General features: G+C 38.9%; 1 protein-coding gene across 1 annotated transcript; it reads right to left on the bottom strand.

Annotated features, from left to right (window-relative positions):
• Positions 1-13,227: 13,227 nt before the first annotated feature.
• LOC104095263 (transcription factor LAF1-like) lies at positions 13,228-15,987 on the bottom strand. The gene is made up of 3 exons (XM_009601351.4): positions 15,727-15,987; positions 14,625-14,754; positions 13,228-13,916 (listed from the first exon to the last, which is right to left on the bottom strand). Exons 1-3 carry the CDS (start codon positions 15,863-15,865, stop codon positions 13,334-13,336), a joined length of 852 nt encoding a protein of 283 aa, XP_009599646.1. The 5' UTR covers positions 15,866-15,987; the 3' UTR covers positions 13,228-13,333.
• Positions 15,988-20,161: the final 4,174 nt, after the last annotated feature.

Genomic DNA, 20,161 nt, shown 5'->3' with positions numbered 1-20,161 from the left:
ATTCAGAAACATCACCTTCATTTGTGAACTGTTTCTGATAGAAGTCCACTGCAGCTGTAGCCAGTTGCTCATGGTTTTCAATCCATACCCCACTGCCACTTTTGATCCTCTTCAGTTGTAATTTCTTTCTTTTGTCATTGACATGATTGTGAAAGAAACTTGTATTCCTATCTCCTTCAGCAAACCAAGTCATCCCAGATTTTTTCTTCCAATACTTCTCCTCAATACTCAAGTATTTCTTCAATTCATATTGAGTCTTTTGAAGCACAATCCTATTCTCAGTTGTAGGCTCTTCTTCAAACAACATCTCATTCACCCTAACAATGTCCTCCAAAATAGCCAATTGCTTGAAGATATCACCAAATATTTCCCTACTCTATTTTGAGAGTGTTGCCTTCACCCTCTTGATATTCTACTTGAACATAAAAAATGTATCCCTTATGAAATCAACTTCCCAATTCTAGCTTACCACATCCATAAATATAGCATGCTTTGCCCAAAAGTTCAAGAATATGAAAGGCTTGACAAAATTGGTTGTCTGCACCCCACATGTCATTAGCAATGGTGTATGATCTGATCCAGTTCTGATTAGATACTCAACTTCAATAGTTGGCAACATGTTCTGAAATGGCAAATTCACAAAACTCCTATCCAATCTCTTGAATATACACTCAGCATTGGATCTCCCATTCCACCATGTGAATGGACTTCCTTTATACCCTTGCTCAAACAAACCACAAGAGTTTACACAAAATGCAAAATCCTCATATTCAGGAGGGTGTACTGGAAGTCCCCCTATTTTCTCATCTTCATTCAATATCACATTGAAATCCCCTCCTACCAACCATGGTAATTCCATATCTCTTGCTAAGTAATACAAGTGATCCCACAAATCCAACCTCTCCATTGCTGAACATTTTGCATAAACAAATGTCATCATCATGTGCTGCCCGAGGTTATGGTGAAACACTATCACATTAACCTATTGCTCAGTATCCTCCACTAATTCCCATTCCACCACTGCATCGAAGAACAAACATATTTGCCCATTAATATTTGCATAAACAGTCTCCATATTCAACCTCCTTTTATATCTATCAATGAGTCCCTTCTTTTGAAAAGGCTCCATCAATGCAACTACACAAAAATTATGCTCCCTATTCATGTTGATCACCCTAGGAAAGGCTTGTTATGTATTCACAGACCTTATATTCCATATTAATGTTTTGATCATCATTATTTAGATAGAGAAGTTGCCCTCCTAGGCATTATTATTGAAGGTTGTGGTGGATCTTTACTCTGATTCTTTTTAGTTTTTTTTACCTCTTTTAGCACTAGTTGTGGGTGATAAATCCCCTTCCCTAGCCACTTGTTTGAAGTTTTCTGCAGTTGATTCATCATCTCCCTCATCCTCCATTGGATTTTGTCTTAATAAGTCTTCATCAATTGGTGTCACATTGTGTGTAACTAAATCATGTAAATGTTGTGGAGGAGTCTTAAGTGGCACATTAAGATATAGCTGCATAATTTGATCAGTGCCAGATTCTATAGGCACTTCCTCTATTTCTCCAGATGCTCTTGGAACAATTTCCCGCTCATCAGCCTGTTCATACTCCTTGAATTGTAGCTCATAGACACTGCCTACCCCAGGAGTTAATGTAGTAGTCTGCTCTGAAAGCACTGTTCTAGTGACATCACCATCCTTCCCATTGCCTAAAATTTGGTCTGAACCCACTATATCATCCCTAATCTTCACATCAATATCTCCATCAAGTTTGTTCTCTGATGTATACACCGGAACACCATCTACATAGGCCAAAATCTCTCTAGTTGCACTAAGGTTGGGGTTTACTATAGCTGCTTCATCGGGTGAACCCGGCTTTAGGCCTGGCGTCGCCAGCCTAACGCTTGGGGAGCCTGGATTTAGCCTTGGCGTCGCCAGCCTAACGCCTGGTGAGCCTGGCTTTAGGCCTGGCGTCACCAACCTATCGCCAGGTGAGCTTGGCTTTTTATCCTTCTTCACCTTGTCTTCTGTTGTCTTAGTTTTGCCCAACTGATCATCCTTAACCTCAACTACATTGCTCCATAAGACCTTTGTAGAGTTTAACTCATCAAGATCCTTCTGTATTCTTCTGTTGTGGTTTTTATTTTATTTTTTATTAATAAAATAGCTACTGGGCAACCCGCCTAGTAGTATATTTTCCCAAAATAAAATACAATAGGAGCTAACCTTTTCATGTCGTTAATGAGAGTATGCTTTATTTTAATTGCATATTTTGTATTTTATTATATGGTCTTATAAAATATATATTGTTTACCCGTAAAATAGTACATTTGAATTTGTTACGTGATTTATAAACAAGCGAACCGATTTGATCCAAAAATAATAAATAAATTAGATTAAAGAAAAGACTTTGCATAAAAATCAAAAGAAATGGCAGGTCTGGCTTCAGGAGCGATGCTTCCGAGGACATAATTAATAGCAATGTAAAGCAGAAAATAAAGTTGTATTATTTAGCTTGATAGTGAAATGTAGCATAGGTTTTGCCAAAGATTTCGTCTCTCCCTCTAATGGTTGTTGAAGCCATTATTTATAGTTATACCTAGGAAACAAGATCATATAATCAAGCCCCTGTTAAATGATAATAAATGGGGCCATTGATGAATGTGTAACGGCAGGCCATGAATGCCAAAATTTTCTTCAACGAATGCCTATTTAATATTAGGGAATATTCTTTATTAAATGTCATCTAGTGACAAATATTCAACCCGCTCACGTCGATTATGCTCCCTTCGGGGTCTATATGATACCAACCACAATTGTTGTCCCGGTCTTAGTTCTTACTCGATTTGCCTTACACCTGTCTTCGATTCCACGTATCATGTTATCATTTGGTCATTTAATATAAACTAATTTTACTCTATACAGATAGTCCCCATACTTTCTGGTGGCACATCTATGTGTCATCGGGAAGTTGGTGAAGATTCCTTTTTTGGCAAAAAAGTTTCTGAAACCCTCTAAGCAGTCTCGGGCGCTTGATAAGACGCACGTCTCCTCGCATTTAATACTTCGAACACGTGTTGCCCCACGATTCAACAATATTTTTTCGGTTAGCCGTCTATATCTTTACTTATACGTACCATTTTACCTCATTCTTCATAAGTTATTTTATCCTCTTTGCACTTAACTTCCTTATGCTTTCATCTCTCTCTGATTTTCTTCAAAAAACTCTATCTTCTTTTTACCATTATGGCTTATTTTACAAAATCTTTCAAGAACTATGGTCTTTTCTTCGGCGGAGGCCCGAAGAGAAGTAAAGATAAAGAGGTTGATTTTGATGCTGATCCCCTTAGTTAAGCACCATCATACCAAAACACTTGAGTATTGCCTATGACTTTCAGGAGAAGTTCCCTTCTGCAAACCCTCGAACTCGGGCTGTTAGTAGCTATCCTTCTCTTATTCGCCCTATTAGTATTACTACTGTGAAGGAGGATTGTGATTGCCATGGCCTAAACATCATTGCTTCTGACCTGGTGGAGCAGGTTACCTTTACCAATAAGGGGTTTACGAATGTTTATACGTACCCCTTCACTTTGGGCCCATTTTCTTTGAGCGGGATACTTGATCCCGTGATATTGGAATTCTGCCACTGATACCAGGTCATCTTGGCACAAATAGGCCCTTTTGTATGGCGGACAGTAGCTAGTCTGCGCCGCCTATGCTCAGAGACATGCGAGATCCTAACCCTAGAACATCTGATGAACTTCTACTCCCCCAAAATCATCCTTGGGAGAGTAATAAATTTCAGCAAACGTAGCCACCATGCTTTGCTTACCAGCATAGATGATGGCAATGACCGTGGGTGAATGGAGCAGTTTGTCATCGTTGCTACCAGAGATATCATCCCGTACAGAACTCCATCTTTTCTAGAATCATGGAGTCGTTCACGTAAGTTTATAATCTACTTATCTCTTCCTTCGTGAAAAAGTTATTCTTTGTCATTGTTAACTCTTTTGTTTTCATTATTTCAGCTACTCGATGAACACTAACAAAGGTTGAAGGCCTAGTTCAATGGGCTCATAATAGACCCTTCGGTGGAAGGAGATGTCCCCCAAATACGGGTGGAAGGCCAAGAACCACGGTAAATTGATCCTTTATACTTTCTGCCCCTGTATGTATATAAGAAAATTTGCTACGCATACCTCTTTGTTTGATTCAGGACTTCTGGTGGGCTCTGACACCTGCTCAGAAGTTGAGGTTTTGGCCGATCCTGCGGAAGTTGTGAGGTTGTTACAAGAGGCTCTCACTCGGAGTGATTCTTACCGTTCTGCCTCCGAGGTAGGTGCTTCCTCTCGGAGTCCCCAGCTAGAGAATAAGAAACCAAAAAGGTAGCGTTCTTCATCAGCTGGGGATAAAAATAAAAATAAAAAATAAAAAAGGCCACGACCAAGCCGACCATGGTCACAGTGGTCATTGAAGATTATGGGGAAACTAGTGATGAAGAGGCTTCCCTTCTAAGGAGACAGCGATCTTCATCAGCTCAACATAATGCTTAATTTGGATAGCTTAGAACCCCAAACCAAAGGCGAAGACTAAGCACTTTGGGCTGAAATGGAAATAGTAGAGGATGCTAATTCTCTCTTTCCGATCCCTATTGCTTTTTCCTATCTCAGGAGCACGAACACCAGATATGCTTTTCCTTCGATTGATGAGCAACCAATAATTAGTGATGCTCCCGATGCAGCCGCTTCTCAACCTTCAACACCTATAACTTCACGCCTCTCTACGCCAGCTATATCTTCTCCACCAACATCCACTGCACCTCCTCCACCGGCCACAGATGCCCGAGAAGAGGATGTTTCTACTGCCCGGTACCCTGACCACGGGAATTTAGGTCATAACTACTCACCCCGTCTATAGATCCCCGAGGGAGAAGGAGTGTCACTCTCTCGATTTCAAAGGGGTGCCACCTACTGTCCAAGATGGTGGATCTTGCCAACTATTTGAAGACACTGGCTTCAGAAAAAGATAAGAGGAAGATAGATTCCCTTTCAAGGGAGTGTAAGTTGAATAATGTCATGCACAATTAAGCATTGGTATATACATGTTCTGTTACTGCTTGTTCTTTATTCATCTGTTATAACACGATTTCTGACTTTGATATACATTTTGCAGGCCAACTTTTTGCTTCCGAGGGACTTCAAAGATTGATCCTCGACAAAGAAGGAATTATGTCTGAGCGGGATCATCAGTTAGCTGAGAGGGACCAACTTGGTGCTCGTCTCCCGGTGCTAGAGGAAAAGGTTACTGAGGCGAGTGAGCTTGAGGCTCGGCTACAGCTAAGCAAGTAGGAATTAATGGATCTTAGCCAAGAAGCTTCTCAGCTAAATATTCAATTTCAAGAAGCTAAGTCTAAATGGGCTGAGGTTCAAGATGTTGTGCTCGCTGCTGCCGAGTGTGAGTCTGGCTCCATTGAGGGAGTGAATATTTTTTAGGCAGCCTTAAACTCCAAAGCTGGAGAAGCTACTGCTATTGAGGAGATGTAGGCCGGATGGAAGAGAGGTATAAGAAGATCATGGAGCAAAACCGGGTTCACATATCTACAATATGTGATCTTGATCTTAGCCCTGGCGCCATCAGATCCAAGAGGGATGGCCTTTTGACCGAGGTTGACAGACTTAAGGCAAAGCTTCAGCACTAAGGGGATTCCCTCATTTTTGAAATGACATACTCTATGTATCATATGAGGAGGAAAATCCCGGAGGAGGCTAAAACGGGCGTCGTTGATATTGATGATGAAATTGCTAAGGACCGAGCGCTGGAGTTAACTGCTCAAGAACTTCTCCAGGCTTAGCCTGATGTGGCTATTTCTACGAGTACCAGTTTTGAATATTCCCAAACCAAAGAGGAACTTCAAGAGAATGATGACGAAGGCCAAGATCCTGCACCGGCGGCAGATCTGTCCACTTCTCCTCGGGGAGGTGTAGATGCCTCTCTCCCCCCGAGTTCCGGTGGCGATGTAGTTTAGATTTTTCCTCTTTTCTTTGTTATTTTCCTTTGCTCTTTTGTACTTATTCCATTTGGCATGTTGATAAATAAAGAATACTTTTGTTTGGATATTGCGCAAAGTTCATTCTTTTTGCGTCGAATTAGATAAGGTCACAAATGTATTTTGTTCTGATAGTTTTTGGGTTCCGGGTATAAACTCTTCCGGAACCAACCCTTTACTATGAGGGTTTCATAAGAGAGGGCCCTCTTATGTTGACGATGTTCTTGAAGAGGATGTCTCATGTTCATTCCGAAAACCATCGCCGGTTCTTTAACAGCCAAGGGTAATAACCCAGGACTGAAATCGGCCACAAATGTTGAACTCAATGATTTCGACCGCCCATTTAGCCAACTAACCTAACAGTTCAGGCTTGTGAAGAATGTTACGCAAAGGGAAGGTCGCACAACCACAATCAGGTGACATTGAAAATAAGATCTAAGCTTTCGAGAGGCGACTACGAGTGCTAAGGCCTAGTTTTTTGAGGTGCGGTTAACGAGTCTCCGCTCTTGACAAAATTTTGCTACCTTCATCTTCCTAGACTAGCATGACACTTATTGCTACCTCCGAGACTTCCAAGTATATTAGCAGTTTTTCTCCTTCCGCCTGCTTCGATAATAGCGGGGGGCTTGACAGATAGCGTTTTAGGTCTTTCAAGGCCTGTTGACATTCTTGAGTCCATTCGAAATTGTTCTTCTTCTTTAGAAGTGAGTAGAAATGGTGAAATTTTTTCGAGGATCGAGAGATGAACCTGCTTAGAGCAGTGTTAATTTGAGTACCCATATGATTCACTAAAGAACTTGGTTCTTTACCGTGTTTCTTAAACTTGAAGTAAAGTAAATAGTAAAGTAAACACAAGCGTTTTACTTGTAAAATCACCCGGCTCAAAAGGTGAAAAAACCACATCCTACTACGTAGGATTTTCAACTTCAACTCCACTAGAATAATGAGCCAAAAATTGTATCAATTACAAGACTGTAATTCAATACTCTCCAGTACTCCTACTACGACTATTTGATTTACAAGTTACTCTAACTTGTAAAGCAGACACTCACTCCAAGTCAGTAATTATTTGTGCCACTTGATTACAACTCGATTTCCTAAAACATATTTACTAGACTGACTCAAGAAGAATATAATACAGGTACTCAACTAGAGTGAACAACATATGATTCTTCAGTTGATGTGTACACGGATAAAATCATAAGTCCAAAGTAGATACTATTTAAACGCATAGACTTGAGATCTTCTAGGAGCCCTATACATAGTCAGCTTCTCCTTTGATAGGACTCCTACTGTTCCAAGGATTCCATAAGCTTTGGGACTCTTGTATGTGACTGAATTATCCATATCTTCTTGAGCAACAACCTTTATCATATGTAGCAACCTTCTTCCACAAAATTCGGACCTGGGTAACTTTGAGATAAAGTTACTGTCTTGTACAGACGTACAATCATCAACCTGAGGAGCTGGTCCTTTTTTCTGAGAGGATGGTTCTTAGAACAGTTAAACATCTACATTGAGGACCTGGTTCTTTGAATCATTACATTTAAACACACTTTGTTAATCATCAAAACCTTAATACTCAACAAGAGGCCAATCTCCCAGTTAGCCTTTGGACTTCCTTTATGCTTGTCAGCTCGTCTGGGATGTCCTCGATGGCTGTTGTCTTATCAGAATTCACCTAGATCCCCCTTTGTGAAACCAATAAACCTAAGAAATTACTAGATCCAACCCCGAACGCGTATTTTTCTCAGTTGAGCTTCATGTTGTGCTTCCTGAGGATGTCAAAGTTTTCCTGGAGGTATTTTAAATGATCATCTGAATTCAAAGACTTGAACAAAATGTCATCTATATACACTTCCATGGTTTTACCTATTTGTTTTTCGAACATCTTTTTCACGAGCCTCTGGTAAGTGGATCCGGTGTGTTTAAGCCCGAAGGGCATCGCATTATAATAATATGTGCTGAAGTTCGTTATGACAAAGTTTTTTCCCGATCCTCCGGGTTCATCATAATTTAGTTGTACCCGGAATAGGTATCGAAAAAACTTATTAACTCATGCCCGGCTGTTACATCAATCATTTGACCGATGTTTGGCAGTGGGAACGAGTCTTTAGGGCATGCCTTATTCAAGTATTTATAATCTATGCATATTCGAAACTTGTTATTATTTTTCGAAACTACCACTACGTTAGCTAACCGTTCGGGATACTTTAAATCCCGGGTTTAACCGATGTCAAGTACTCGGGTTACCTATTCCTTAACAAACATGTTTCAGACCTCGTCTATTAGGCATTTTTTCTGCCTTATCGGAGGGATGCTTGGGTTCATGCTTAGCTTATGCACGGCCACCTCTAGAGCGATACCTGTCATATCCGAGTGTTATCATGAAAACAATCAACGTTAGCTTTAAGGAAATTAATAAATCCCGACCTCAGCTCGGGATTGAGTCCTATGCCCAAGTGAAATTTTCTCTCCTAAAATTATTCGAACAAAGCCACTTGCTCGAGCTCTTTTATTGTAGACTTGGTCGCATCTTTCTTTTTTGGTACTTGAAAGTATCTCGGTACCTGGTGAGATTCTGATGACCCTTAACCTTTATTAGCTTCACTCGGCTCGAGGGCAGGCATCAGTTCCTGTAATTGCTATTTGCTGGGTTCCTTATCCTTATTGTTGGAAATTGACACGACATTCATTTCTCTTACGGGCGGTTGATCTCCTCTAATTTTCTTGATTCGCTCTAAGGTACGGAATTTCAGCAGTTTGTGATATTTTGATGGTCCGTCCTTCATTTATTGTAACCATGGTCTACCGAGAATTATCTTGTAGCCCATGTCGCCATCCATCACTTCAAATAAGGTGGTCTTTGTAACCCTTTAGGCATTCGTGGGCAGCAAGATATCTTCTCGGGTTATCACACTTGCCAAGTTGAACCTAACGAGGAACTTTGTAGCTGAAATGATGCTTCCGGTTAGTTTTGCTTATTCCAGCACTCTCCATTGAATGATGTTGGCTGAGCTTTCTCGGTCAATCAAAACATGTTTAATTTTGAAATCAAGAACATTAAGAGAAATTACCAGGGCGTTATTAAGCGGGAGAAGAAGTCTATCGACGTCTTCCTCCTTGAAGGTGATTTTGTTTACGGCGATTTCCCGGAGCCTCTTGCTGTGGGTTATTGATACTTTTGGTTTCTTGGCTGCCGATAAGGCTACACCATTAATCTCATTCCCTCCGAAAATCAAGTTGATAGTTAGCCGAGGAGGGTCTTCCCCTATCTTTAAGGGTTCTGCTTCGTCGCGGCTGCAACCATAATTGTTGAACAGTGTTGCCACCTCCTCGCGCTTATGCCAACAATTCTCAGTTCTATGGCCATGAGTCCCATGATACTCGTACCATAAGTTAGGATCCCTCTAGCTGGGATCAAATTTGATTGGCTTCGAGAATCATGTCGCTTCGATATTCCGCATCGCCGATACCAGCTCCACGACACTGATGTTGAAATTGTAATCTGACAACCCGAGATAAGTGGAATCCGGGGAACTCGATACCTTTTTGTCTTGCAACGATCTGTTATTTGGGCCACGATCAGTTTTTCTTTCGGGAGCGAACCTACCCGAGGACTGGAACCCTTTACTGTTGCGTCCCCCAGCTCCCTCGTAGGGAAAAAGTGGAATTTGGAAGATCACCGATCTGCATCAAAATCATCCTTGACCTTATTTTGGGCCCTCCCCTTGGTCGACATCGGGAATCCGAGCTGATCATCTTGTATCCTTATCTTCGATTCATAGCGGTTATGGATATCCGCCCATGTGATCGCTTGGAATTCGAGCATGATTTCCTTAAACTTTCGGTAGGCGTTAAAGCTCCTTGGGTTCAAACCCTTGGTGAACGCCTCAACTACCCATTCTTCTGGCACGACCGGTAGCAGCATCCTCTCTTTTTGGAACCTAATAACGAACTCTCACAGTAATTCAGATTCACCCTCTGTGATCCTGAATATGTCTGCCTTCCGAGGTTGAACCTTTCTATCCCTAGCGTGGGCCTTTATGAATGCATCTGCGAGCATTTTAAAAGAATATATTGAGTGCTCGGGTAAGAGTGAATAACATGTCCTCTCCGAATTTCTTCAACAGAACCGACTCAATATCATATTGGGCCAAGTCATTTTATTTCACCGCTGTTATATAAGTTATGATGTGCTCCTGAAGATCTAAAGTCCCATCATACTTTGGTATGTCCGGCATCTTGAATCATTTCCGTTGCTGCGCTCGATTTAAACGGTAACTAGATGTACTTCTTCGAATATGGGCCCTTCAACATTAGCGGTGCGCCCAGAATCTGGTCCATTCGGGCGTGAAACTCCTTTGTGTTCTACTCCATCCGCTCGTTCATCTCCCTCATGAATCTCATGAGTTCAGTTCTGAAGGGATCATTATCGTTGTCGTTTCCGCTACCAATTCCCCTGGCCCCATTGAAATCAACCTCACCCACCGGGGTGTTGTTATCAACCCTTGGAGCCGTTTAATTTGCAGGAGCGCCGAGAGGAACTGGGCCTCTTTCGTTTGCGTTGTTGGAAGCACCTGATAGTGCCTGCTTCAATTCCGTCATGACCTGATCTTGCCTTGAAAGATGGCCCATGATTATTTTTTGTTGCTCTCTCAAGATTCTTAATTTTTCTGTAACGTGTTCGTCCTCATCATCATCGGGAGTTGCTTCCCGCACACGTCGAGGATATTGTCCGCCATGGACCGGAGTTGCCATGTCCCCCTCGTTGCGGGTGTCACTGATTGAATCCTCATGTTGAGACAGTATGCCTCAATGTTGTGTGCGATGTTGAGATCGTTAGCTGTCATTTTCAATTTTTTCTATGAAACAAAGAATCAAACGAGTTAGTAATAGACGCAAGGATCAACTCAATTACGCAATTGTCTAATCCCTCGGTGGACGCCAAACTGTTTACCCGTAAAACGGTACAGTTAAATTTGTTATGTGGTTTATAGACAAGCAAACTGATTAGATCCAATAATGATAAATAAATTATATTAAATACAAGACTTAGCGTAAAAATCAAAGGAAATGGCATGTCTGGCTCCGGGAGCGATGCCTCCGAGGACAGAATTAATAGCAATGTAAAGCAGAAAATAAAGTTGTATTACTTAGCTTGATAGTAGAATGTAGCATAGGTTTTGCCAAAGATTTCGTATGTCTCTCTAATGGTTGTTGAAGCCACTATTTATAATTATACCTAGGAAACAAGATCCTAGGATCAAGCCCCTCTTAAATGACAATAAATGGAATCATGGATGAATGTGTAATGGCAGGCCATGAATACTAAAATTTTCTGCAACGGCTGCCTATTTAATATTAGGGAATATTGTTCATTAAATGTCATCTGGTGACAGACATTCAACCAGCTCACGTCGATTATGCTCCCTTCGAGATCTATCCGATACCAACCGCAATTGCTGTCCTCGATCTTAGTTCTTACTCGATTTGCCTTCCGTCAGTCTCCTATTTCATGTATCATGCTATCATTTGGTCGTATAATACATGCATATATATATATATATATATATATATATATATATATATATATATGTGCATTCATCGTCAAAACTGTTGCTAGAAATGATTGGAAAAATAATGGACGCTCCTCGAATTACTTCTCCAGTTAAAATCCTCCTTGTCATTAATTGCTTTTTACTGCTCTTCTTTTTATGGTGTTAATTAGTACTTATAGATGGATTTCGAAATCAAATTCTCTGAGGACAAAGTAAGCTGTAATTGGCATTTCCAAGTTTATTACAAGTGGAGTGAAATATTTATAGTTGTTAAAACACATTATTTTAAATCTCTCTGACTAAGCATGACAACTTGATGACGAGTTGGACTTGACGCGTATAACAACGAGCATAAATATAAATATTTAAACTAATTGATTAAAATAAAAAGTAAAAATAAAAATAAAAAGTAAAACACAAAAAATAGAATAATACAAAAAAATATGTCTCCTCTCTTTCTTCTTTCCCCCACCCCCTCCCCCATTTCTTTTTCTCTTCCTATCTTCGCCTCTCCCGTTCTTTCCCCACCCCTTTTCAATCGCTTCTCTTTCTCCCCTTATTCCTTTCCTGTTCTTCCTTCTCCCCGTTTTTACAAATCTTCAATCAATATTTCAAAAAAATTATTAAGAACCCTTTTCTGAAGAGCAACCACCATTAGTGTTTCTGAGATGATTTAGATCTATGACCATTGCAGTATAGAATCTGTTTTGGCCGACAATTGTTTCAGGACTAATGAATTTTCAAGTGGTGGAGCCGATATATAATTGTGAATTTTTATTTGATAGAGAAGCTGAAGATCTAATATTTTTATCAGTTTACAATGAGGTGCTGGAGATGTGGTAGTTTTGGAGGGTGAAGAGTGATTGACGAAGGTCTTTGTGGAATTAAGTGAGGTATACAGTGTAAAAATGTGCGGACATGTGGGGATATTGAGGAATTTTAGTGGTGGTGCAACAACATCAACGGAGGAAAGATGTACAAAGTGGTTCACATGGTGAATTTGAAGTAGTGAGTGGCGGCGTTGGACAAATTCTGTGAAAGCAAGATATGGACGATAAAAAGTAGGAGAATGGTGATTTTTAGTTGTCCATGGTGATGGTGCCGCCGATAAAGGCAGAAAGTCGTGTTGTTTTTGCGGTAAAAAATGGAGATAGGTGGTCAAGTGTGGGGAAAAGTGGAATGAAAAAAGAAAAAAAATTAATTTTTTTGAAATTCAAGTGAAAAATATAACGACGTGTCATAAAAAAATCTGTTGTGAATGATGATGTGTTTTGAAGAACACGCAAGGCTAGAGGGGTTTAAAGTAGTGTGTTTTAACGACCACAATTGTTTGGATGAAATCTATAAAGTATTGAGACCGGAATGATAAAATGAAATAAGTAAAAGTGTTTATTAGGCTATAAAAAATGAAAACCAACATGTTAGATCTTTGCTGCTAAGTACTGCTTTCTCTCAACTCTTGTCTCTATGAGGAAAAAAAAACACGACATAACATTACCGCTTTTAACTCTCAACTCTTGTCTCTATATATGAGGAAAAAAAACACGACATAACATTACCGCTTTTAACTCTCAACTCTTGTCTCTATATATGAGGAAAAAAAACACGACATAACATTACCGCTTTTAACTGTCCTGCATTATTCGTTCCAAACAATTTATTAACATTATCTGGTAAAGCAATTAGAAGTAATTCTCCTTGAAGGAGGTTGAAAAAAAGAACTCATGTGTACATTACATCACCATTTGTGTTAAATTCCCCAGATATAAATTCCTCAAAACCAAACTTGAATGGTGGCTGAAACCTTGACTCAAAACCATTTACCTTCCCACTGTTAAAACCTTGACTTATGCCATTCCCATAGGTAACTTCATTCATAATAGGAATATATTGCATGAAAGCATCTGGGAACACTGAATCATTGCATCCAAAATTATTTTTGGAAAGATCTTGATTGGTTGTGTTCTTGAAATCCTCTTGACCACTAAATTGCTCTACCGAGAACCATTCAGAAAATAAGACACTTGGTAAATTGCTTTTGCAATTTTCTCTTGCAAAGTCAACCAGTAGTGAAGCAGACTGATCACTATCTGCTAATGAGTCCGGACTTGAATTTTGGGAAGCCAATTTTATGGAAGAAGGTGAAGATTCTCTATGTTCAATATGTAGGCCAGTGCATCCAGATTTAGCCTGCCCAGATTCATTTTTTGCCATTTTAGCCACTCTCTTCTTTAGATAAGAGTGCCAGTGGTTCTTTATTTCGTTGTCGGTCCTTCCAGGCAAATGCTGTGCTATTTGAGACCACCTGTGGATGTAGAGCCATCGTTAGAGATTATAACAATAACTACGCCACAATTCCAAGCTAGTTCGGTGGACTATATTAATTCTTAATATCATAAATGCTCTCTATAATATTTCATTGGAGATTTACAGTTTAAAATCTAACTAGACAACCTTAAATTATTGAGTTCTTAACAAAAATGTCCTTTCTTAATCTCTTTCTTTTCAACATTCACTTGATTCCAAGAAATGAAAGACATTGGGATAAAATCACTGTCCAGTTATATTCACTTGTCACCAAAATTACAGTCACTATTTGGAGAAAGTCTAATGCTGCAATTTTTGAAAACTGCAGCCAGTAGGTGGATTCATAATTATCAAATGAGGCATATCTAAAGTCAACTTACAAGAATCTTTTATTAAATACTTGTATGATCCTTATTTAAAATAACAAAGGTGCCTTTTAGCACTCCCAATCCCTTCCCATTCTAAACAGCTATTGGCCATGAGTTTAATTTATGTGGATAATGTATAAATATTTATAAAATCAAGTTAAGGTTAAGTTCACGTACAAAGTAACAACCTTCTTTAGATAGTTAAATTACATTGATAATAGTGTAAAACAATTCTTATATTTTTCGTATATAAATGACTTAAACTCATTGGACATATATTGTGGTGGATTTATTGCAGTACAAAGAGGAGTAATTATCCAAGGGACAAAGTTTCTTACTTGTTGCCTAACATTCCATGAAGGGTCAGAATTGTGTCCTCCTCGTCAGTGCTAAAAGTCCCTCGCTTTAGGCCAGGCCTTAAATAATTAATCCACCTCAATCTGCAACTCTTTCCATTCCTTTGCAAGCCTATAATATAAATAACCAATAAGAATACCACACTAGATGTCAACGATAATGATTTGAATTTCTCCTTAATAACAGAAAATTCTATTGTTTGTTGACTTGTGTTGCTGTCGTATTTTGTTCCTATAAATAATTCCCGCGGCAAAGATAACAAACTCGGCTGATATGTATCTTAGCTTTGTCATAAGCTGAAGTCTTTTTATTCATCTTTTTTCATATTTCTTTTAATAAAATAAAGAGTTTCAAAGCAATATACGTAATCAAATATTATATATATTTTACTCTTTTTAACATTCACGCGTCCAGTTTGTATACTTCCACTGTTCCATTTAATGTGGTGCTCATTTCTTCTTAGTCTATTTCGAAAATAGCACATTTTATTTGGAAGTATTTAATTTTAAACATCTCGGTTTATATTAATGACATACTCTTATAACCACAAAAATATCATGGCATGTACTACATCCAATAGTTGTCCTCTCTTTTTTTAAAATAAAAACTTTGTGCCTAGTCAAATAACTGACATATAAAATAAAACGAATGCAGTATATGATATTAGGATATATAATTTGTTTACTTTTTGAATGAAATCACTAGTGAAACACAGCATTAAGAATAAACAAAGGGCAACCAATTATGACGATGATATCATACAACAATCTTGTTCTTTTTTCCCCTTTTGTATTCATGCACGTTTAGAATAGCACAATTAAAAGAGCTATTGTACTGGATGAAATTCTTCAAGCTCTTAAACTTGGAATTTGGCTGAGATTGACAAAACCTAATTAAACTAACTCGATGAATATCTTCTTACGTGTTTAAAGTAGAAAGGTTTGTAAGTGGTCAAAATGGCCTTACACTTAAATAAGAGGTAAAGAGACAAATTTTGGTACAATATGGGCAAAATTTAGCAGGAGTAACAGTGTGGGGCATTTCATAAAAATGTGCAGAATATGAAGCAAATTATCTAATTACCAGCACTGATTGCCACAGAGCTCCAGCAGCCATGTCCATAGGTGAGGATGTAGTCTTTGAGCTTCTGGTCTTCATCTGGAGACCATAATCCCCTCTTATGCTTTTGCTTTGGCTTCTCCACTAATTGCTTGCACCCCATTTTCAAACAAATGAGAACTGACGAAGATAGTACTATATATATCTTTCAGAAACTTGTAAGAAAAAAAGACATTTGACTTTTGTTTATTTGTAGAGAGAGAAGGGACAAGGAAGACTTGATGTTGAGGTTAGCCGACCAGATATTTAAAGGGAGGATTAGTTGAGATTATTTACTGAGTTATGAAAATAAACCAAACAAAAAAGTTAAAAAGAGACTATTTGTCCCTGCAGAGCTCCAGTAATTCCTCAATCAAATGGGATAAAAGGTAAAATGGAACGTTAGAAATTACACCTTTTTTTATCATCTAATTGACTCTTATGGTATATACTTATATATAATTAATAGAATAGTTGTCAATTTCGGAGAATATTTTGAGGAAGAAGAACCAATAGAGACAAAAACGGTAATAGTATCCATTCTTATGTCATTCAGCAGGCTTAAACCTACTTGACAGACACCACTAACGGTTTTCATTCTTATTCTTGCAAAAAATTAAATTATCTATTTAGATAGTGGAAAGATTTTTTACACTATTTGTGAATTTTGATATGTGATAGCTTGTAAATTAATTATCGATCAATTTTATTAGGTTATAAATTACTAATATAATAAAATTCTACCTGTAATTATTTTATAGACATTTGATTGTATAAGTTTTATTTTTACGTGTAATTTAAACCTAATTTTCTCAAAAATACCTAGTGATGGTGCATGTGTGCAGAGTTGAGGACTCAGAAGGGACTAGGTATACCCCAAGAAATTTCTGTAGTTACTCTGAGACATTTTTAGGTAGATATATATTCCAACCAACAAAAAAAGTAATTATTGCTTAAGATTACATTGAGCAGGTATTTCTGCAATTCTGGCTATTTGGTTGATGGCAAGCAACCTCCACTTCCAACCAAGAGGTTGTGAGTTCGAGTCACCCAAAAGCAAGGTGGGGAGTTCTTGGAGGGAAGGATGTCGAGAGTCTATTGGAAACGGCCTCTCTACATCATGGTAGGGGTAAGGTCTGCGTACACACTACCCTATCCAGACCCCACTAATGAAATTATACTGGGTTGTTGTTGTTGTTGTTGGTTGTGGAACCCACTTTGCTTTTGTCTTTTTATTTTTAATTTATTTTTGTCCCCTTCCCTCTTTTCTTCACCCTTTCCTTCAAGTAATTAAAAGAATCCGCAAGGATCACAATGTTGAATAAATCTTAACCTGTCCCTTAACCTAATCATATCTTAAAGTTGGTAACTTGATCTTTATCATCCAATGAAACTTCTCCGTCAACGTAAAACCTCTGCTGTACAGTACACTTACAACTCGTTGAGCTGAACAAACTAATAAAAATAATTAATTTGTCAACCATTATTGATTTTCAGCACCCATTAGTTCTAGAAAACAATACAGAAGGAGACATATTTATTTTCCGAGTATTATGAAGTACTCTAATTGACTGGTTCTAAATAACAATTTTTGAATGAGTTGGAATATAGAAATAAATATAAGAGGTGTTTACCCGTAAAACTATACAGTTGAATTTATACGTGATTTATAGACAAATGAATTGATTTGATCCAAAAATAATAGATGAATTAGACAGAAATATAAGACTTAGCCTTAAAATCGAAATAGACGGCAGATATCTTGGTTCCGGGCGCAGAGCTGCCGGGAGAAATAAGAACAATACAAATAAGCAAGAAAGTAAAATATTATTGAGTTTTTTGATAGAATATAGTGTATAGTTGTCAGAAAATTTGTGTCCCTTACAATGATAATAGAGCTCACTATTTATAGTTGCACCTAGGGAGTAAGGTCGTAGGATTAAGCTCCTCTTTAATGACAATTATGAGGTCCATTGAAGGGTGTGTAACGGTGGGCAGTGAATGCCATGTTCTCTGTAACGGATCATGCATTTAATGCTGTAGAATATTCTTCATTGAATGCTACCGGATGACGGCATTAATTTTGTCATTATGAGTATCATTCTCTCCGGTGATAAGCGAGATTATTGCCTCCAGATTTATCGATCTTCTGCCTTTGGTTCCACGTGTCGCTTTTTCATGTGATCATTATATATGAACATATTTTAACCCATGCAGATAGCCTCCTGCTTTTCGGTGGCATAACTTTGTGTCACCGGAAAGTTGGTAGAAGTACCTTTTTTGGCGGGAAATTCTCTGATCCCCTCTGAAAAGTTTCTGACGATTGATTAGACGCATATCTCTCCGCATTTAATGCCCCGAATACGCGTCATCCCATGATTTAGAATCATTTTTGCCGGTTATCGAGGTAATTATGGCCACGATTTTAGCCTCCTATACCTTTGCTTATACCCATCAAACCTCTTCATTTACACTTCATAATTCTCTACACTTTCTCAAACTCTCTTTACTCAACTCATGCTTTGCCTTCAACCTTCCTCTAACCTTCTTCTTGAGAGAAAATCTTTCCTCATTTTTGATAAAAAATAGCATCTTCTTCCAAAAACCCTAGCTCTTCAAAGAACAAAGGTAAATCTGATGATGTTGCTCCTCCTACGGTGAGCTGCATCATCCTGAAGAGTCTTGTCACCACCAAAGACTTCGAAGAGAAGTATCCTTCCGCTCACCCTCGTACGTGGGCCATTAGCGTATATCCTTCTTCTATTCGTCCTTCAAGTATTCTTGTTGTGAAGAAAGATTGTCACTGTCAAGATTTAGACATTATCGCTCCCGACCTAGCAGAGAGGATAACCTTACCCAAGAAGGGTTTTACGTATTTTTATACGTATACCTTCACCTTGGGATCATTTTCTTTGAGTGGAGAGCTTGACTCTGTCATCGTGGAGTTTTGTATCCACTACTAGGTGTGCTTGGCACAGGTAAGTCCTTCGGTGGGAAGGACAGTCGCTTGTCTTCGGCGCCTGTGCCAGGAGATGGGAGATGAGCTAATCCTAGCTAGATTGATGAACCTCTACCCCAAGATCTTCCGCGGGGAAATGATAAATTTTAGCAAGCGTGGCCACCAAAATCTTCTATCCAGCATGGATGATGACAATGACCATGGGTGGATGGAATGGTTCGTTTCAGTTGCCACCAGTGACATCATTCCGGCTACAACTTCATTCTGTTAAAGATCATTCCATGTTGTTATTGACCCTTCTCCTTTCAATTTTTTCAATGGCTCAGTGGGTTCCACCTAGGGTTGAAGTCTTAGACCAGTGGGTCCAGAAAATTTTGGACGTTACTAAGCCTAAGACCCGCACGTAGAAAGAACCAACCCTTAAATATGGGTGGAAGGCTAAAAATCATAGTAAGTCAAACTCACCTCATTCTTACCTTTTAGTATAATGAATTTATTTAACCTTTCTCTCCTGTTGGACTCAGGTCTACCCCAGGGCTTAGTTGTCATCCCCGAGGAGGACATTTTGGCTAATCCTGCTAATGCGGCGAGGTTGCTGCAGGAAGCTTTTACGCAGACATGTGTCTCCGGGCCTGCTTATGGAATGAGTGCTTCTTCTCGGAGTCCCCGGCCTGAGAACAAGCGACCAAAAAGAAGACGTTCCTCCGCGGCCGGGGAAAAAAATAAAAAGGCATAGAGTACCGCTCTCGAGTCGTCTCCGGAAGTTGTGGCGATGAGCCCTCGGCCCGGGCCGGTCATAGACACCATAATGATTTACGATGATGGGGAAGCCATCAAGGAGGGGGTTTCTTAACATAGAAGACGACGACCTTCCTCACCTTAATAGACTGCTCAACTTGTTGAGTTAGTTACACTAACTGAGAATGACGAGCACAAAACACCACTTTAATTATGCCCGCTAGTCAAAGATAGTATAGTATAATATTGTATCCACATGGATTGGAGTTAAACAATATTTTTGTAGTTTCTAGCTTGGTTTCTATCCAAGAGAATCAATAGTCGAGATTTATATGATTTCTAACTAAAATTAACTAAAAATCTAAATCTATTGACTAATGACAATCGAACAAAGATAAGCAAAAAAGTTATCAGTGGGAGAAAATAGGGGTTGATAGGATAGGTGCAAGATAATTATTTTAGATCTAACTCTAGGTAATTCACTTCTAATGTTTAAGTGAGTCTCTCAAATTCACTCAATTATTAGTTCAAATGTTCAGCAAAAAATTCTCTCTCAATTAAGTCTTAACCTCATAAGATGAATAAATTTAAGCACGTGAAGATATGCAAGAATGCGTAGTGGATTGGTCTTTAGGAGAACCTCTTTCGATTATACTTCTAACTAGTTTCCTCCATGTCACTTTCTGGAACTCACCTCTTAGCTTTATGTAGAAATGATTAGTA

The sequence above is a fragment of the Nicotiana tomentosiformis genome, chromosome 11 (assembly GCF_000390325.3).
Source record: "Nicotiana tomentosiformis chromosome 11, ASM39032v3, whole genome shotgun sequence".
Classification (NCBI taxonomy): domain Eukaryota; kingdom Viridiplantae; phylum Streptophyta; class Magnoliopsida; order Solanales; family Solanaceae; genus Nicotiana; species Nicotiana tomentosiformis.
Note: the sequence above shows the minus strand (reverse complement) of the source record. Positions and strands in the feature narration are given on the sequence as shown.